The sequence below is a fragment of the Heptranchias perlo genome, chromosome 9, assembly GCF_035084215.1.
Source record: "Heptranchias perlo isolate sHepPer1 chromosome 9, sHepPer1.hap1, whole genome shotgun sequence".
NCBI lineage: Eukaryota > Metazoa > Chordata > Chondrichthyes > Hexanchiformes > Hexanchidae > Heptranchias > Heptranchias perlo.
This window is the reverse complement of record NC_090333.1, coordinates 44,704,717-44,726,306: the sequence shown is the minus strand read 5'-3', so window position 1 is coordinate 44,726,306 and position 21,590 is coordinate 44,704,717. Positions and strand designations below refer to the sequence as shown.

Below are 21,590 nucleotides of genomic sequence, written 5' to 3'. Positions count from 1 at the left end.
TGTGGAATAGGAATGTGTCCTGGCAGAATTAGCAAAATGGTAATTTTACTTTAATACTTGCCTCCACAATTCAAACACAAAACTGTGGCAAATATTTACCACTGTGGAGGTGTTTGAAACATGAATAATATTCTGCCCCTGATTTCTTTAAGAATGCTTTGTAAATACATCATATATTTACTGTTGCTGCTGGTGACAACAAATGGTAAAACGTTAACTTTTCACAGCCTCTCATATTTTTTAAATTATTGTCTGATTTGGAAGGCTTGAATTTTTTCTATAGGTCCAATTGGAATAACAACAGTTCAACGGACGCTGTGGACAATGAGTAAATGGAATACAGACAGCTATCAAAGATGCTATTTGAAGTTCCCATCTATACCTAGGACAGATTTTTCTGATCTTGACCATGGTGGGTATTGGGAGCATACAATACCTTGGGGAGGTTGTACTGGGTTTACCAACAAGCTACACAATACCTGCTTTGTAATCCTGTAGAACGAATGTTGCATTTGAAAGTGATATCCCAAATTGCAGCATATACAAACAATTTTAACATTTCAATAGGCATGACATTTAGAACAAATTCATTCAGTTTAAAAAATGCTCAGGATTATTCAAACCATCAAGAATGTAACATGGAAATTAAATTGGTGACACTGTAAGTGACTGCCCCACTTAGCAACTGTTGCTAATGCATTTACAGTCACAGCATCAAACCAGATTGAATTATTTTCTTGTTTCCTAGACAACTGCAACATGAAATTGATGTCAGTAGTTATTTTAAAGTTATAGCTTCCACTTATAACTTCCTCAATTCTGTCTGTCGTTGTTCCCAACTGTGGATGTTCCATGCAGCATACTTAACTCTGTCCCAGTGATATCTTACTGTGACACTAACGGTCTCAAATATGAAACCTTTCGACATGCTGGAGAACATACCATTTTATTACTACTATAAAACATTGCTTAGTTTTCATTGCAGCTAGACTATGATCATTAACCATTAAACTGCCAATCATTTTTAAATCTATTGAATATTAATATCTATGTTGACAATGGCTTAAGACTTAAACACAATAACAAAAATCTCTGCCTTTTGAAGAGCAAAACAGAGTGAGGCTAAGAAATTAGGAATTGTACTTTCTTCAACAATGGCTTGGCAGTACCATCCCAAATGTAATAGGGATGTTAATTTCATAATGATTTCAAAGTTTCAAGGGATTAATCCAACACTATAATCTCTTATCTACTTTCAGTAGCAAAATCAAAAAGTACACAATGTACAATATTAATCAGGTAAATGACTCACTCGAATAGATTAGATCAAAAGTTTGTACCTGGTAAATGCTCTCCTCTGTTTCACGGATTGGTTCATGTCCAGCCTCAAATACAATGTACTGTTACATTGGCAGCACAAAGCGGAAAGCACAAAGGCAAAACAGTGGAAAGCACGCGGTGATTTAAGAAGTGGGAACAAAGAAAAATCAAAAGCAAGAATAAGACCGGCAATTTCATAATATTTTATAGTATAGGTAGATACACAGAGTTACAAGTATGTTAGAAGCACAGAATCAGACTGGCCATCCTGCTGATGAGTCACAGATTGTTGTTATTAAGTACACTTTCTATAGGACACTAAACGTCAAAGCAGGGTTCAGATTTTGAAATTATAAATCATCTGTATTTCAATTTAGAGAGGATGACATATACAACACTTTCTTCAACAATGGCTTGGCAGTACCATCCCATCTGTAACAGGGATGTTAATTTCATAATAATTTCTAAGTCTCAAGGGATTAATCCAACACTATATTCTCTTATCTACTTTCAATAGCAAAGTCAAAAAGTACACAACGTACGAACACAAATATCTAAACCCTTGTTTATAAAGTATACATTTTAACTATTTAATGTGAAAATAAATGTTACAGATGGGGATAGAGTTAATACCACAGTTCATCACAAACTGGACACTATTCTGCAAATTGACCTTTAATGTTCTTCCAAATCTTTTTCATGCCAATTTTATCTCTTCCTGAAAGCTTCAACTCTTTGCTGGAGTGCATCTTCACGGGCCACAGTTGTTCACTGGGACCTAGTCAAATGGCCATTATGCATGTGTGAGCTTGGACAATGATTGTTGGCAAGATATTTTTCCATAGAAGCATCGCACTTGAGCCCAATCCTGTCCTTACAAATTTACAAATGTGCACATCCGGCAGGGTTGTTGAATAGCTGTCAGAAACTCTTAGCCTAATCCAGGGGTTCTGAGGCTAACTTTAGTGCTTCTATTGCCACCCTGACTAAGATCAAGTAACTCAGGACAGACTGGGGATTTAACTTGTGCCAATCATAGTCCATATGGTCCAGCTGGACACTGACAAACTTGCTGGGACATTGGGGGAGCTTTAATGTTCTTTTACAAATAATATTATATCCTTTTTTTTGGTATAGACTATTTACTTTGCTTGTCAAACAATTCAATACATTTATAGGCAACATCATGAGTAGTCTGAAAAACCATTGTGGACTAGTCTCAGATACAGCATGTTGTTTGTCCGCTGTACTAGATGATTCCTCCTTAAGCTGGTCTTGTGAACTTACACAATCAATGTACATATCTGATTAATTTAAGTTTAGATTTATTACCTTCCAAGTTTAGGCGTGCACCAGTGATGAAAATTAGAGTTCAAAGAAGTGGAATTAAGATGCCCGTGACATTGATTTAATTCAAGAGATGTCTGAAGGTGATGTGTGGTCCCCACGTTGCGTACCTGCATCTCAAAACTCACCCACAGGAAAAGGATATTTTTGATATCAAATAAATATAACAAAGGTACCACATTCTATTCAGCATGCTGGGTGTATCGATATCAAAGTTCCAATGGTGGTATAGTTATGCATATTGTTTTGCACTGGTGAAGTTGATCTATAAACCTTGTAAACTGATTCCACCTATACTAAAGAACATGGGTAATAAAAAGTCAAGAGATGAAAAAATAACAGAGTAGAAGAGATAACGGGATAGAAGGAAGCAATGGGAAACAAAATAAATGAGTGCAAGAGAGGGAGATTGGATGAAAGATAGGTAAACAGAAGAGATGTAATTGAAGATGAATATAATGGATGATACATAGAAGGTATTCAGATAGAAGATATGATAGATTTTTTAAAAATGTATTAAATATAAATACCTAGACATTCCTCAACTCATTACATTTATCTCATGGGCAAGGTTATGGTGGGTATACAACTTTGGCTGTGGGATAAGTATAACTCATGGGGGAATTTCTAGACAAAACATGAATACACAAGTGTCTGTTACCAAGGGAACTTGATTCTGATACCCAAGTGCCAGCTTGGCTCAGTTAATAATAATCTTATCTCTGTGTTAGAAGGTTGTGGGTTCAAGCTCCATTCCAAGGGTTGAGTACATAACTGAGGCTGACATGCCTGTGCAGCACTGATGGAGTCCTGGACTGTCATTAAGCCAGGGTCCTATGTGCTCCAGCGGTTCAATTGGATGTTAAAGATCCTAGAGCACCACAGCAGAAGAGTAGGGAATTATGCCATGTTTTGGCAAACGATCCTCCTTCAACCAACACCACAGAAAACTGATTAACTGGCCATTCATCTGATTGATATTGATTTTAAGTCCTGGTTGGGAATGCGGCCGACTCGTCCAGGTGTGGCAGTGGGAGGCCCAGCTGATTTTAATGGCTGGGCCTCATTAGCATTCCCCTGACTGACTTCCTGACCAAAACGGCCTGGAACTCAGTGGGAAGTGACTGCCCGGCTGTTAAAATCAAGCGGCAGGAGGCTACAGCCGGGAACCAGAGGGAATGGTCCCCGGAACAAGGTAAGTGATCAGAAGGGAATCCAATTGGAATAGCAGTCAGGGGAGATGTAGAGGGAGGGATTCCTGGGTAGGAGTGCCCCAAGGCTTCCTTTTGGGGCCTGGAGGAGCACTATTGACCCACAACGAAACTTTTAAAAAAATTTCTGGACCTCTTCTGGCCTCAGGTTCACCTCCTGACATCTCTAGCCTGGCAGTGAAGCCACCACTATTTCCCCTCTCAGGCCTCAGGTTAATATTGCAGACAGGCCCCAGCAACGTGATCAGCATATTTAAAGAAGGACCCCGCTGACTTCGGGCAAGTATCCTTTCTGCCTGCAATTTAAAATTGGAGGTCATTTAGATTGGGGAGGGGAGCCGGGTGAGTAACCTGCTCCATTTTAACTGCCCCTGTGCCCAGTTTCCGCTAGGCGCGGTGGGATTAAATTCCTCCCATTATGTCTAAATTGGCTGCTGCATTTCAAAGAAGAAAATCACTGTATGTAAAGCACTTTGGGATGTTTGTTAAAGATATAAGGTGCTAAATAAATGCAGGCCTTTTTTTTAATTATAGACTAACTCTACCTGTAACCTAAGGTTCGTGGGAATGCAACACCCAAAAGGATATAAGCCAGTGGTCAAAAAGAGTTTCCGAGAATGGTGTCATAACCTGAAGTATGTTTTTTTATTTGATTCTCATATGTCCATTGGCTAATTTTCGCTCTGATGATCATCAACGCCATTCTATGATTGTCTCATCTGAGGTATAGCTCAGGTGGGCAAAGGTGAATTATATCAGACTGTCCTTCCCCTTTAAGATAGAATACCTCACTGTCACACATTGAAAGCTGAAACACGCTCAACAAAATGAGTGGGTTTGAGTGAGAGTCAGCCATAATCCTCTAGATAGGATTCAACTGTTTGAATGAATTGCTGGGCTTGCCTGGAGTTCTAACAAAAAAAAATCACTAATACCACATTTCAAGGTCTGACACATATTTGTCTTTCTGAGGATTATATTCCATTTGCTGTTACTCTACTTAAGCTTTTGAAGGATTGCTGAAATACAGCAAGTGTTAGACTGACTGATGAAAGATGGCTCTTCTGATACATTTGGAATCCATCCGAAGGAGGTTTATAAAGAGAACAATTTCAAAGGAGTTAGATGGGGCAAGTGAAACTTGGCTGACCCCTAGTAATGTTTTAGGACTCATTTTCCAGGTAGGCTTTGCTGGCACAGAAACTCACACAATGGCTGCACTGCCTGTAATTTTCCACCCATTGAAATCAATGAATGGATAATCTTGGGCAGTGCACTCATGACTTCTCAATATGTGCACTCAGTGGGTGAGGCTCCGTGTTGGCAGTGCATACTTGGAAAATGATCCATTTTACATTGATTTGGGTTTGGTTTCTTTGAAAAGATAATACAGTTAATCCAGACTCAACCCAATTGAACTAAATTAGATAAAGAAAGAACTTGCATTTATATGCAGCCATCATGAGTGTGGGGTAGGCTTGGGCCAGCAAGTCTTTTCCTACCCGTCATCTTCGTATAAAGCACCTATCATGTCCTCAGGACATCCCAAAGTGCTTTACAGCCAATGGATTACGTTTGAAGTGTAGTCATTGTTGTCGTGTAGGCAAACGTGACAACCAATTTGCACACAGCATGGTCCCAGAAACAAAGAGATGAATAACCAGGTAATCTGTTTTTGGTGGTATTGGTTGGGCAGGAGAAATCCACAGCTCTTCTTCAAAAAGTGCCATGAGATGTTTGCATTCACCTGAGAGTGCAGACAGGGCCTCTGTTTAATGTTTCATCCAAATGACAGCACCTCTGCCTCAATACTGCACTGAAGTGGGGGTGAATCCACTATTTACTGACGCAGAGGCAAGAGTGGTAGCACTGAGCCAAAGCTGGCACCAAGGTAGAGTTGGAAGCTATCATACTTGTCCCTGTTGAGTACAGACTGCTATCTTGAATACAGATAACCAAACCTCTAAATTACAAAGTAATTAGGTCAGCCTAGTGCTGTCATCGACAGTGCTATCAAACTGCACTTACTCACCAATAACCTGCTCATCAATGCTCAGTTTGGTTTCCACCAGGACCACTCGGCTCCAGACCTCATCACAGCCTTGGTCCAAACATGGACAAAAGAGCTGAATTTCAGAAGTGAGGTGAGAGTGACTGCCCTTGACATCATGGCAGCATTTAACTGAGTGTGGCACCAAGGAGCCCTAGTAAATTTGAAGTAAATGGGAATCAGGGGGAAAACCCTCTAGTGGCTGGAGTCATACCTAGCACAAAGGAAGAGGCCAATCATCTCAGCCCCAGGACATTGCTGCAGGAGTTCCTCAGGGCAGCGTCCTAGGCCCAACCATCTTCAGCTGCTTCATCAATGACCTTCCCTCCATCATAAGGTCAGAAATGGGGATGTTCGCTGATGATTGCACAGTGTTCAGATCCATTCGCAACCCCTCAGATAATGAAGCAGTCCGTACCCGCATGCAACAAGACCTGGACAATGTCCAGGCTTGGGCTGATAAGTGGCAAGTAACATTTGTGCCAGATAAGTGCCAGGCAATGACCATCTCCAACAAGAGAGAGTCTAACCACCTCCCCTTGACATTCAATGGCATTATCATCGCTGAATCCACCACCATCAGCATCCTGGGGGTCACCATTGACCAGAAACTTAACTGGACCAGCCACATAAATACTGTGGCTACAAGAGCAGGTCAGAGGCTGGGTATTCTGTGGTGAGTGACTCACATCCTGACTCCCCAAAGCCTTTCTACCATCTACAAGGCACAAGTCAGGAGTGTGATGGAATACTCTCCACTTGCCTGGATGAGTGCAGCTCCAACAACACTCAAGAAGCTTGACACCATCCAGGACAAAGCAGCTCACTTGATTAGCACCCCATCCACCGCCCTAAACATTCACTCCCTCCATCACCGGCGCACAGTGGCTGCAGTGTGTAACCATCTACAGGATGCACTGCAGCAACTCGCCAAGGCTTCTATGGCAGCACCTCCCAAACTCATGACCTGTACCACCTAGAAGGACAAGGGCAGCAGGCACATGGGAACAACACCACCTGCACGTTCCCCTCCAAGTCACACACCATCTCGGCTTGGAAATATATCGCCGTTCCTTCATCGTCGCTGGGTCAAAATCTTGGAACTCCCTTCCTAACAGCACTGTGGGAGAACCTTCACCACCCGGACTGCAGCGGTTCAAGAAGGCAGCTCACCACCACCTTCTAAAGGGCAATTAGGGATGGGTAATAAATACTGGCCTTGCCAGCGATACCCACATCCCATGAACGAATAAATAAAAAAAAGCCTGTTCATGGACAGACATTTTTAATAATGGGGAAAAACCTAAATGATAATTCAGTTTAGTAGGTTTCAACTAGCCAGCTTAGACTATGTTTCCACACATTCCTGACCGTTATCCAGTCACTCCTGTTGGAAAGTATGTTTGTATGGACAGTTGGTAAGGTTAGGGCCAGCTCAGCTGTGTTGGTCCCTAGGGTTGGTTATATTGCTGACATTCACTCCTGAGTAATGGCCACTTGGGTAAAGAACCCTGGAGGGTTGTCAGAAACCATGTACCAACATGATTTGGTCCATCTAGGAAAAGAGCGCATAAAATTGGAAGGAGAAAATACAAAAAAAAAGGTTGCCGAATATGAAAATGAGGAAAATGGACAGAAACAGATTTAAATGGACAGAATAAAGTATAAATGAACCTGGTGAGTGCTTAACGAGGGTAAAGCTGTGTTGTCAACTTGATTTCTCCAGAAGGTCAATCAACAGCATGGCAGACAGCATATGGTAGAAAAGGGTTTCATTTGCTTTCGTTACATTATTAAATTTTCATTACAGCTATTTTCTACAGGAGTAGAACTTGAATTTTCATATAAGAATAATGGCTGCCAGTGCATGCAAAAACTTGAAAGGTTGTGGAAAAAACTAGGCTATTGTCATCACATTGTCAAAAATCATATTGCAACGCCCATCAGCTTTCCAATACATTCAATGTTTTAGTCAAAATATAAATGAATATCAACTTTACTAAGGAGGCACATCCAGTACGATTTCTTTCTTTATCTTTAAAATGATAAGTAAACCTGTCAACAGTATTGGCTTTATTTTTCGATATTGTGTTTTGTTAAGATTCCCAAGATTACCTGATAGACAGGATCTTCCACATCTTCCTCCAAAATTGTCTGAATTAGAATGAGTCAGAAATGCAGAGAGAGAGAAAATCAGCAGAAGTATCAGGCAAATGTAATTAGGGAAAGGTGCACGTTACAGGATTTGCAAAGTAGAAGAGCAGCAATTATTTAATACTGTATTCAATTAGAACTTACTCTTGTCTCTGGATTAGCAGCTGGGACAATTTAAACTATCATAGATTTTCTTGATTGTTTCACTTTAATCTGGTTTCTTGTTGTGTGCTCATTAAGAATGAGTATTTGTATGACAGATCATTACACGCTTCCGGGTCAGGTAATTGGGCTTAGAGTGGGTCAGCGTAAAGCACAGCTTCTAGCACTAACCAAAAACTTTACCTCAATAGTAATGTCAGAAGAAAAATCCCAAATGTACCAGTATCCCAATTAATATTTTATCTTGTAACCTCTGAAAACAAAACTATCTAGTTAAGGTCAACTTAGTAATGATCTAAGAATGGTTATACACTGCAGGACATTTGGCTATTGGGAAGCCTTAATTCCATCTTTTCAAACTGGGTCCAGGCAGAGGCTCCTGAGTGAAAGGAAGTGTAAAAGTGCAACTATGGACCCCATTCTATGAAATATTTAGCCTGAAGCTCATGTCTCACTAGCATCCATCAGTACAAGGTGGTTATTGTTATTTGCCACAGTTATAAACTTACTCGGGAAACTTGACCTCTGCACAGTTGGCTGGAAATGTAAAATCTGGCCAGGCAGCAGCTCTTAAGGCATTGAAGCTCACTATTAAAGTGGAAATTGTGGCAGCGGTGGAACAGCTGAGGAATTGTTTAGAATGGCTCAAAAGAGAAATGTGGGCAAAATTGCTCTTTTTGATGCTAAAGAATTGGAGGTCCTGCTGTAGGAGGTGCACCAAAGGAAGGTGGTCCTATTTGGGACTGAAGGTCACTCTCCAGGGAGGCTACTGACTGAGCCAATGAGGTCTTTCGTACTTGGCTTCATGCAAAGAAGTAGTTTGTTGGTATTGGAAGGAAGGCAAATGTAGTCATTCTATAACACACATTTCTTGTGGGGCCATCAAGCATGGCGTAAACCGAAGTTGGGAACTTCTGCACCCTCTGTGAGGCACCATTGAAAGCATTGTACACAACCACTGTTTTTTTGCAAATATTCTTTCATTGTGTGAAAGCTGCTTGGTACTTTTTCTTGCTGGTGGAGGTGGCCACTGAGGAACAGGAAGCAGCTGCCCAGATTCCTTCCGCAGTTAGGGGCTTTCTCAGTGGGGTCAGCAGCCATTTCAGCTCCGGATTGCGGGGGCCTAGATTACATGACACAATCCCTTTGTTGAGCCCAAAATTAATTAAAACAAAAATAGTCAAACATCTGGTCAAGTTCACACACATTTTTAGAATCTTTCTGGTTGTTTGGCTCGGGGTTTTTTTTGAAGAAATTCTATTTTTAACAGGTGAAAAGATGGCAACTTACTTACTTAGTAAAATGATTAAAAGGGTATTGTTATTACTAACAGTACTCGGCAAACCTGCCCAGTGGCGTTTGTACATATGTGATTTGATTGATGTTATTTGTGATGTAACAACACCACTGAACACACCTCACCAAAATAATGAAAGTCTATTCAGAAAATTAGCACTGCCCCAAAAACCGCATCACCAAAGTTCATGGAGCAGAGATCACATCTGTGGTCTAACCTTTCCTGGAAGCCAGTGTGCAGCTCCAAAACAAACTGAATAACTGAAACAACCAAGAAACTTCCATAAAGAGCAATAATATCCCTTTAATGCTTTGATAGATAGAGAGCACGAATTGGGAATTATTAGAACATACCTGTAGTTAAAATGTTTGATTGATAACATAAATAAAAGGAACAATACTTATAAGTACCTATCACAATGATCCCTACCCAGAGAGTTATTTTTCTCCTTTAAAAAGCTGTTAATAAAAATAGCTATTTTAAAACAGACAGAACAGTGCAGTGCTTGCTAGAGTTTGTTTTCTGTTATGCGTAAACTGCCATGCAAGAAATGGTTGGTAAGCAGCCTGGTGCCAGTTCAGCTCTTCACTATGGTACTGCTAGAAGCTAGGGTCATTTACCTGATAGACTGCTTGTTCACACTGTTTGTCCTTTTGGGCCATTTTCTCCTTCTCCTCTCGAAGTTTCAGTTCATAGATGAGTTGAAAGAGATCTCGCAGGTCAAGAATTACAGGTTCAGCCTAACAGTCAAAATGAGAGAAAAGGTGGTAGAGTGTGTACACTGTAGGCTTGCTTAGCACCAGGAGTTCGTTACATGAACATAACCAAGTATGCATCACTTAACTAAGGATATATGTCATTAATGGAACAGAGTGTACAACCATATATCATTAATTATTAAGCACAATGTTCTAATTTTAGATGACTTTCAATTTGCTGCTACATTAATATGATCCCTAAAAAAAATGTTGAAACCTTCAGGGTTTATACTCACTGCTTGGGATGTCTTTATTGCCACAAACCGGTGATTTCCTTCTTTGCCACAAATATAACCAAAGGCGCGGTGGTCGGTGATGTCCTTGGCAATGTACGATACTTCGTGAACGGCATGGTGATGCTGCATAGCCTGTTAGAATGAACACAGTAAATTTTATAAAAGAAATGTATGATGCGAGGGGAATGGATCCTGGAAAGTTTGGTTGGAATTGCACCACTTAATGTCGTCCTGAGCTATACACCACAAAGTAGGTGACATGTTGGATCTACGTTCTGCGCTGAGTTAGCTGATATCAGCTTGGACAGTAGTGGCAGAACGTTATTGGTCTTAGCACTCCTGGGTTAGGGAGGGGAAAATCCCACTCTTGATTGCTATTGTCTGAGCCCCACAAGTAAGTACACAGGATTGGGCTCAGCTGTGAAGGCTCTATGGTTAATATACAACACAGAAACAGGCTATTTGGCCCAAACAGGCAGTGTAGGTGTTTATCCTGCACACGAGCAGTAGTTCTTATCCTTTGTGCCATCTTGTCCCCACAATCTTTTTTAAGCATTTCTTTCAATCACCTATTTAACCTATCATTACACTTTGAAGAATGGTCACTTGGGTAATGCACCCGAAAGTTGCCAGTACCTAAGGAACTGTGCCCCATCACTAGCAGGCACCTTAAGGTCAAGAGAGAAGAAAATTGGAGGAAAAAAACACATTCGCGTCTCAAAAGTTGTTATGGACTGTTCTTTTCCAACCTTTAAAAAAAATCTACTGACTGCTTTTAAAGTATGTTGTTAACCTATGTTAACTTTTCATTGGTAAATACTAGCTTCTTAGTTTCTAAGTGCAATTTTACTTCATTACTGGGACCTTTCTGGAAGCCTTATTTTCCAGTATGTTATATTTTTTCTTGTACTGCGGTTTTAATCAAAAAATTGGGTCACATTATCTCTGGTGTGTTCAGCATTTCACGAGGGAGTATCTCAGCCATAATATCCAGTCTATTTCTGGCAAGTGAGCAGACTCTTTGTGGCAGGAGAGGAACTTGTTTAAGAGGAATGATGTGGATCTATATTTGGAATTGTGCTAATTTCACCAGCTCTCTTCTGGTTTTATCCCGACAGTCCTTTACCTACATTATCATTGTGATTCATCTCATGATTTCCATTGTACATTTAAAGCTTTAGGGATAAATGAAGCCAACCATGTTAGTGGATTTCTTTCTTCTGAATCCTTTAACTGCAGTATGGATTTAAGCAGGCTTTACAAGTGAATTTGCAGCAGTGAGTTAAAATAACCACTAGACTCACACATGAATAATGTCCATTTGGACAAAGCATTGGAGGATGACTAGATGGGAGGGGGAGGAGTACTTTTTATTGATAGCACTGCCCCTGTGCTCTCCTTCTCCTTTAACAATCGTTCTACTCTAGAAAAAATCCTAGCCTAATGAACCAGCAGTCTTCTGCATGGGGAATAAATCAGCAAATGTTTCCTTTAAATCAATGTTCCAATTAACAGCATGCCCATTAACTGGCATATACTACGCTGTGACCTTGCCCTATATTTTATTTTTGGTATTAAAATCCTACCAAAGTCCTCAATGCTGCAGGCAGTGGATACTTCTTATTCTCATCTCCTTTATTTTTCCCTATTTTCAGTGACGTCCAAATATCGGTTATTTTCAGCCGTTATGTATTCTTTTTGTCGGATAATATTTTTATTCCTTTTTAAAATTGTACCCAAATGATTTACAAAGGATATTCTGCATTATCTGCTCCTTGTCTCACAAGCCAAAGGCAATTACTCATAAAGTGCTTCTTTGAATTGACAGTGTAATCAAATTCTCTGCCAAATGACTGGCAAAAAAGTGATTGACTAATCTTACTGCAAAATTCGGAATGTTTTCTCAGAGGAGGAGAAGTCAGATCCCGATGGTAGTGATATCATGTTTCCTTTCTTAACTGGTAAATAGACAATGGCAGGAGTGCATTGTATTGCCAAACCCACTGTTTGTATCTGTTCCTTTGTCCTAACTCCCTCTCATTTACTTCCACCTTAATTAGTCACAAATTCATCCTCAGGTCTTAAAAAGGCAGGAGATTTTTCATTGGTGATTTCTAAACTTGCAGAAATCCCTAAAGCCTGCACTAATGGAACAAGTGTGAAAACTACACTGTATAATGACTGTACTGTGCTTGAGTGGTGTTTCACAGGCTCAGTCTCGCTCCTACCAGTCTTTTGAACCTTAAATCAATCTTTTCTGTGGCCCTAATATGTTTTGTGCTGACCTTAAATCTTTATGCTGATAGAATTGCATTGTCTTGCTATGGAGTGAGGGGGTTTCCATATTTACCACATGGAAGGTGACTTCCCTCAATAGATTGAAGCCTTTGGACTATCTTACCCGATAATATAGTGTTCCTCGTGTAGATGAATGTGAGGAATTTAGTGAGGGCTGGGGGGAAGATCAAAGACACAGTAGAAGAGATGGATTTTTATGAGGCTCTCAAAAGCAGGGAGAGAGGTAGTAAGGCCATTAGTTTTGGGAGATTAAATGAGCAGAGGGAGTGGGGAAGCAGTAATCCAGAGTCAGAAGAGTACCGAGACTAATTACCCTGGATTCAGCCTCAGCAGGTAAATGGGAAAGTTGCTAGAGTCATAGCAAGAGGCACATCGGTGCTGAAGGAAGATAAAAAAGGATAGCTTTGCAAACGGAAAAAGGAATCCAAGCATCAGATTTTCATCCTTGCATGGGCAAGCGAGTATATAGGGAGGAAGGACAGAATGAGCGGGTATGGTTTCCACTGAGTACTGTGCAAGCTCCCATGTTAGTATTAAACAACAATGCAAATTCACTGTAACATACTTTACTACCAAGTATATCTGTGCAAATAGGAGGAAAGGACATTATGGTATTCCTAGCATTTATAAAGCTGTGTGCTTTCTATGGCCGGGTAATTACTTGGAACTTCTTCCACTCCGCTGGCATTACTTCGCTGGAATGTGGCGGAAATCCCATTTACGTGCGTTAACAGGTTTTCGCCGCACTTCTGGCGGGAGCGGCTCTGAGGGATTTGCCAGCCTAAATATATTCCAGTGGACAAGAATCAACAGCTAGATGTTTATTTATTTTTCCTCCTGCAATATTCTCGCCGTACCTCTCCTGGATGCGGTGATTCATGCTGTGGTATCTTTGCACAGATGGTGTCCAAGCTGGACAATGGATGTTAGTGAGCTATTCAACTGTGGAAGCATCAGAATTCAGTCCTCACTCAACATGTACACACATATTTCCAGCAGGGGTCACTGGATAATGATCAGGCATGAGAATGTTGGCTGATTTTTCCCCTCCAGAGATGCTGACGTCAATTAAAGTGTCTAATTTCTGCAAAGGCTGTGATTTGCTAACTCAGCGCTTACAGGGACTGACTCTGGTCAGGATGGCTCAGTACCACACTGTGCAGTGCATTTATAAACGGAACCATTGAGGAAATCTTGTAGATAACTAAAGGCTGCTTTACTTATTTACTTTTGTTCCAGGATGTTAGTATTCTGCAAGAGGTTCTGGAGACAATTATAGAAGTTGATGAATAAAAGTAGAAACATCTATAAATATGTTAAAATTGGATAGCCAGGTGGTGAAGGATAGAATTCTATAGCCTGGTCTTTAGTTGTTTCCAAGCCTTTATTCACAGAGATTCCCCTAACACACACACCACACCCTAGATAAGTTCTCCTATAAAAAGGATACAAGAGTCCCCAATTGATACCCACCACCAGAATACAATTAACACTCATTGTTATAAATCATACCATTAACAAAATACACTTAGTTACATTTTCCATATGAGAATATGACTGTTTCAGTGTGAATTAAATGTCAATGCTACTTTATGCCGGTCCTTTATCTTTCTGAACTGTTTTCTTTAACTCCCCCTTCATGTGGAGCCATTTAACATTTAGGGGTACAGTATTTCCTTCTGATGATTTATCAGGTAAAATAATTTACCTTCATGTTAATAGAAAAATTAATGCAAGCACTATATAATGAACAACTATTATTTGCACTTGAAAAATAAAGAGGTCAGAGTAGCAAAGAGGCTCTGAGAGAGACGGATCAAATCTCAACAGACTTCCCATCCTCATCAGGAACAATGGTGAAATCAGTTATTTGCTCTCTACTCTCCTAGCCAGAGGGTGAATTGAAATGCAGAGATATGAAAGAATAAAACATATAAATCATTAAATAAGCTTCAGCTTCCATTTCTAAACATTTTATAACTCTATAATAAATGGGCCTGGGTGGGCACATGAAGCATAGCATATGAGTGTAAGGAGGGAGAAGTGGAACTGTGGAAACAAAATCTATTTAGAATCATAGAAAGGTTACAACACGGAAGGAGGCCATTCGGCCCATCGAGTCCGCGCTGACTCTACGCAAGATCAATCCAGCTGATTTAAACCTGATTTTAAAATCCCCTTTAATTTCTCCTATTCTTTCTTGAAGCAGGAACTATGGTTGATTTTGTTCCCCTCCCTAATCCAGGAGTTCTGAGTCTAATTGAAGCACTCCTACCCCCATACCAGCTGAGATCAGATCATTCAGTGCTGACCAAAGATGGGATCTTCTTGGTCTGTACGTTCTAAGTTCCACACTGGACAACAACAGTATCAACTGATCCATCAGCCAACTGAAACATTTTATTTTATTGTTTTAAATTGAATAGCAGAACATTTATTGCTGGTTGGCATAAGTGATTAATCCACTGATATCAAACTACACTAAATGTTATCTGAAGACTGTCGCATGCTCATTAACTGACTACAACATTTGACTTGTACTTCATTTCTGCTGGTATATATTAGCAAAACAGATACATTGGCCCTGCTTTTAACCTAAACAGCCTGGTGGGAAGAGGGCAGGCCAAGTCGATGGCCCGTTTTACACCCACCGCAAACATCCTTTTCATTAACTATTCATTAGGTGGAGATTGGCAAAAAGGCAACAGTGAATTTAAGTTTATAATTTTAACTAAAGACTCTAGTAGTATTTATAGATTAGTTATACTTTGCTAGTCAGAACTGGTCAATTAAACTACATCCTAGAGACTTACTGCAGCTTGCTGGTATTATAAATAGACTTACACAGAAGTTCAGCAAATAATATGAAGTACTATAGTTTGATTTCTTTCTGTAAATTTTTCAATGTATTCACTTAATAGATTTATTCTTAAAGTTTTTTTGTAGCAATCTTCTTTAATAGGGTCCCCTCTCAGAAGCAGCCTCTGTACATAGAGATGCTTGATTGGTTGATTATGAATTTATGAAATTGACCTGTAATTGATGAGCATGACTGTTAAGACAAGAATAAGTAGATTTCTGACATTGTGAATACTTCATTAACTGTTGTGTTTGGATTTACTTTGATCCTTGCGAATGAATATTTAATAAATGATATTCAAAGGCTCACCCTCAAACACCAGACACCTTTAGAATATTCAGCGACCTATGAGGCCATAAACCCTGATTTTAACCTAACCCGCCCGGCGAGAACGATTCGGGTTTGGGTAGGATGCCCGTTTTTACGCCCGCTTGCTTTTACACTCCATTGACTTCAAGGGAGCATAAAATCAGGTGGGTGTAAAACAGGCAACCAACCTGAATCGGCCCCTTTCCCACCAGGTTGGTTAGGTTAAAATCAGGACTAATGAATCTATATTGCTAATACTTACCAGCAGAAATGAAGTACAAGTCAAACTTTGGAGTCAGTTAATGAGTGTGCAACATTCTTCCAGTAAAAGTACTGCCGTGTGAAACTGAGCCACACAAGAAGGTCTCAGAGTGAATCGTGGCCTGTGCTGAGATAGCAGATCTCAGATGGGGCAGAAGTAGGCAAATTGCAATTGACCTCAGCACAACTGGGTAAGGGAAGAGAAAATCAGCCTGGCTTCCTACTCCTGATAACTATCCAAGGATACCTACTTCAAAGTACAGGTGCATGGACATTGGTTGGAAACAGGAATAAGCTTGGCTGTGATACTGTGCATCATCAGATGGCTTACTGACCTCCACTGAATCGGCTCATATGAATAATGATGTACTGGTGACATCCAGTTGCCATGGAACCTGAGGCTGAGTAGATCACCTTCAGGAGAGGAAAGGAGAAGACTAGAGGGAAAAGAGAGTGCTCTTTTGGTGCACGTGGCTTCGTTCCTCCTCCCTTCATTTAAAACATGCATTGTCAGGGAACATTGCTGTGCTCATGATTAAATCAGATTTTTCACCTTTGGTAGACATAAAACTTTCTTTCTTTCAAGTCACCCACAGCCAAAATCGACTTTTCGATAATGTACTTAACACTTTGCCCAGGGATTTTTACCATACTGTTGACTCATGCAGATCAACACATGCATAAAACTCCAGGGTAACAATATTACTCCTCATTTACCTCCATCACAAAAGCACTGATTTTAACTCGGGGTGAGAGCGTGGCCGGGGGTAGGGGGAAGGGGGGGGCGGTGGGGTGGAGTGACAAGCTCGTACAGCCACGCTGGCCAGAGGCCCAGGACATTTAACTCCCTGGCCTCATTTTCATTTTTCAATTCAGACTTCAGTGATGAGATAGATGGCGGACAGAAGCAGAAAATCACACGGTAAGAAACTGTCCCCAGGGCCCCAATGAAACAGACCCCAGCAATTGGGTGAGTGATTGGGGGTGGGGGGATGGTTTCCAGGCAATAGGGGTCTCACGAAAGGGAACAGAAGCCTGGAGCACGGTAGGTCCAAGGATTCCCTGTGGGGCCTGGCAGAGCACACGTGGGCCTCTTCTGGCCCTGGATCCATGTCGCAGTAGAATCCCCAGGTGCAGTCAGCACTGTGTGTGATTCGTGCAGCATGACATCAGACTCCGACTGTTGAATCCGCTCTAATTGGTGAGCTCCCAATAACTGGCGCTCACTGTCATTATGGAAGTTAGGCAGACTGTAGGAACTATAGTGGGCTTAGCCCACTTCATACCTGGCAGTGAATCACACTGTGCCATTTTTCAACTCGGGATTTATCCTGAGTGGAAACTCTAGGCTTGAGTTATAGCTGGACAGAACCACAAGGAGACAGCAAAACCTAAGACGTACATGAACTGTGGGTGACCTGGAGAGAGACAACAGGAGACAAACACAGGTTGTAAGCTACCTGAAAAGAGCTTAGACTGTGGGGGACTTGGAGGAAGACACGCCAGATGATGAGCACAAACTATGAAAGGACCTGGAGTGAGACAGCAACAAACAGCACTGGTTGTCAAGAAACAATAGGCACAAAGGCTGTACCTGGAGCTGGAGAGAGACACCAGGAGATAAACACAGGCTGTAGCAAGACCTGGAGAAAAGACACCAAAGCCTAGATGTTCAGATTGGCGTTAATCCATTTAAAACAAATAAGTTAGTGGCAGCATTAATGCTAATTCGAAAATCTCAAGCCTCAAGGGTCACAAACAGACTGCTCCAAAATCTCTCATATTGAGCTCTGTGGAGAAGGTCATTGTGCGTTTGCTGCAGCACAAATTTTTGCATGTTCTTTTTCTATGCAGCAATCTTCATTTGAAAACATAGCTGTTATTTTTTTCCCTTTAAGATCACAATTACTGACCCTTCTTATTTTGAGTCATTAGGAAACTTATTGAAAATATTTTCCTTCATATCATTTTGAAAAGTGTAAACAACAAGGTAAGCAGAAGAGAACCACATGAAGTTCCATTAGTCACTATTTCTCTCGTCTCCCCCCTCACCCTGAATGTTTTCATGACTTTCTGCTTCGTAGCACCAAACCAGTTTCATTTAAGCTGGCTAATTTGCTATTAATTCCATAAGCCTTAATCTTAATGTGGAACATTATCAAATATTGGTTGAAAATCCAATTAAATTCTATCTAATATCCTTGTACCAAGTTGTGCTAAATTACAGGCAGTTTGTGTTGTGAACCAGCGAGCGTTAGTAATTGGGTTAAGACTGCCCAAACTCATTTCGTGTAGGATCAGAGAGGAAAATTTCATCTGTCAGTTTTGGGTGGATTCAAACCCTGGTCCCACAAGTGAAAGAACAGTGCTCCAAACCAATCTGCACCAAAATTCCCTGACAATAATCTTCCATTACTGATATTAGCATGTAAATCAAAAGCCATTGCTTCTTGTCATGACAAAGCAAATGCTATTATGTCATTTACAGAATATGAAAATTCCCTTTGGTTTTAGGTTAATGCAAAGGAATAAGACAGGTATTAAATGCAATAAAAAGCGAAGTTGAAAAAAATAATGTATTATGCTGAGGGTTACAGAAATGACCAATTTGATTAATGTGATAATTCAAATATACTTTTGGTTGCTTCTGAAAGACTCGTGGCAGTAGTTGACTGGTGCATCCCTCAGAAAGGGTTTGTACAGTATATTATACATTTCGACTTATTATTAGATATGGTTAGCTTGAGAGTCAACATCTGTGTGAAACTAGCTTTCTCTATTGCCAGATAGTTGACATCACTGGGCAATAATCTCTGGTCAGTTACATCAGGGAGCAATAAAAACAAGATGATTGCCCACTGATGTGACTGACTAAAGTAAAGATATCACAAAACATAGAGTGCAAAATGAGTTCAAATGCTTTCAATTTTGTGAACTAATTGCAGCCAAAGGATGTGAAAAAAAAAATCACTGACTTCAGTATGGGGGCTAAAGTTACCAAACTATTGCTTTGAGTTAAAGGCAGGACCTTGAGTGCGCTATAATATTCTCATAGCCCTTGGCTTCAGGATTCTTGATTACTTTCATTACTTAGGTTAGTATTACTGTAGCCCTCAACTACAGTAAATGTTGATGCATCAATGCACAAATCCACTATAAGAAAAGATGAAGTCATCTGTACTATTGGCTTCTGACACCACTTTGTGAAAGTGACACTCTTCTCTGAGAAGTGAGGAGATAACAGTAACGCATACTGCTCCTCAAATGATCTGGGTATAATTTAAGGCTATAATAATAATTTATTGCTGGCTAAAGAGGAGGAACTTTTAAAAGTTTCTGCCTGTTTCTCTAGTTCCTTGCTTCTTCATAAAGTAATTGCTGTAGCAATTTGACCCGATGCAAGCAATCACAGATAACAGCATGAGGGCTGTCCTAGTTTTGAGTGGTTAGCAGTGTCCCGCTGGCAGTGAGCTCATTCCTTTCTGCATGACACAGATAAATTCAGAATCGAGGCAAGAGTCTAAAATTGTCCCTGGAAGTGTGAAGCATTCCTGTGGTAAATGTTGCTTGTTAAAATGTGGTGTAACTCCTTAAATAGGTTATCCATGTGCAACATAACTAATTGAAAAGAAAGGCCACGAATTCAAACAAATTCTATTATTACATTTAAAGAATGATTAAGTAAAAGGTAACTGGGATAATATTCAAGGCCAGCCAAACGTTGATCTAAATAAGGTTAATGTGTATCTAAGGATCATTAAAGTCAGTTTCTCTTCCTGATTTAAAAACATATTTTCATGTCAAAAACCGAGAGAAAATTGGGGGGAAAATTGGACCCCCCAAAATAGATACATTTGGAGGAAATCAGTAAAAGTCAGTTTTTAGCAAAAACATTGTTGGAAGTCAAGCAAAAAAGAATAGGGGATTAAAAAAGGAATGTTAAGCTAAATAACAGCCCATAGTTATTGACACAGTCCAGCAGTGGCCCAGATAAACCACACACCACACACAATAATGGCACAAGCATCAAGTCTGAGCTAAAGAACAATTAGGATGAAGTAGTGCAATAGATTCAAGGGAAGAAAAAATAACAAATTTTCAATATTCAATTCTATGATTTTTAAAAAAATCTTAAAGCTGGACATTACTTTGGGCAACAGAAGGACTTCACAGGGCAGCATTTCTTTTAAATTTTTATTCACATCTCGAATTTCATATTTTGACAGGAATCAAAATCTAGGTCAATTTATACATTGAGGTTTAGCTTGTGCATGTAGTGACTGCACTTATGGGATACTAACTGCTGAACTCATGTAGAAAGAATTTTGAGGGTTTTAAGATACACGCACATCACATTAGTCATTGTGCACATTGTCTGACCCGTGTGCGCCTTTCTCCATCCAAGTTCCGCACAAAGACCAGGGAGTATTTGTTTTTGTTACGGTAAAGTCTGGAAAATTGTTTTATTTACTGATCCATTCACCCACAACAATCCATGAATTTATGCTGCACATCAGTAAAAAAAACTACTTTAATGATCCCTATTCATTTGAAATATGTCAACATTAAGGCAAAACAACCAACAAATTCTGTGTATAAACTTGCCCAGGTCAGTCATTATAAGGACTATCATCTTTGAGTAACACCAAATGAAGTTTGGAAATGTGGTCCGTCAGCAGAAAGACCAAGTGGGTTACATGCTTCCTAAGCTTCTAAGTTGGATTATATTTAGGAAGCTCTCCTCTCCAAAGCTAGGTACCTTCTCTGCACTGGTGTTGTAACAAAAATGAATGCACAAAAAAAGCTGGTGACATTAACTGACGTGGTGATATGACAACACCACTACATCATCATTAGTTGTAGTTCAAAAGTTTTTCTCTGAACAAAAACTCAATGCTGATACACAGGTCGTATCGCAACTGCCACCCTATATGAGATTGGCTCTCTCAGCGCTGATCTGTATGGCTCAGTACAACACTAGGTGGTGCATTGACCTACTAAGCCATTGGGGAGTATTTGGAATTTCCTATATGCAATTTCACTATTATGTTTTACTTTGTGAAAATTGGAGAGCATAACAATAGAACAATGTCACAAGCTGAATCTCTATACATTGTAGCAAAATGTAATTCGAGCACCAGACACACAATTCTGTTAGTCAGTGAACTATTGAAGTACGACTTTTTTTTAAAGCTGGTATTTGTCTTTGAACTCTGTCATTTATTTCCACGTGGTTCAATTGATTCATGGCCCAATTATACTGCAGCATTTGTGTTGAAATGGCAGAGTTATCATTTCACATCAACACAAAACCTGGGGAATTAAGT

At 40.2% G+C, this 21,590-nt stretch overlaps 1 protein-coding gene across 5 annotated transcripts in view; it reads right to left on the bottom strand.

The window, feature by feature from the left end:
• Positions 1–21,590, bottom strand: part of dab1a (DAB adaptor protein 1a) — a 238,417-nt gene that overhangs the window by 47,990 nt on the left and 168,837 nt on the right. For all 5 annotated transcript variants that reach the window (XM_067990301.1, XM_067990302.1, XM_067990299.1 and 2 more), the window contains exons 5-6: positions 10,536–10,667; positions 10,162–10,281 (exon numbers count right to left, since the gene is read on the bottom strand). In XM_067990301.1, the coding sequence (XP_067846402.1) occupies positions 10,162–10,281; positions 10,536–10,667 (252 nt within the window). The remainder of the gene's footprint in view (positions 1–10,161; positions 10,282–10,535; positions 10,668–21,590) is intronic.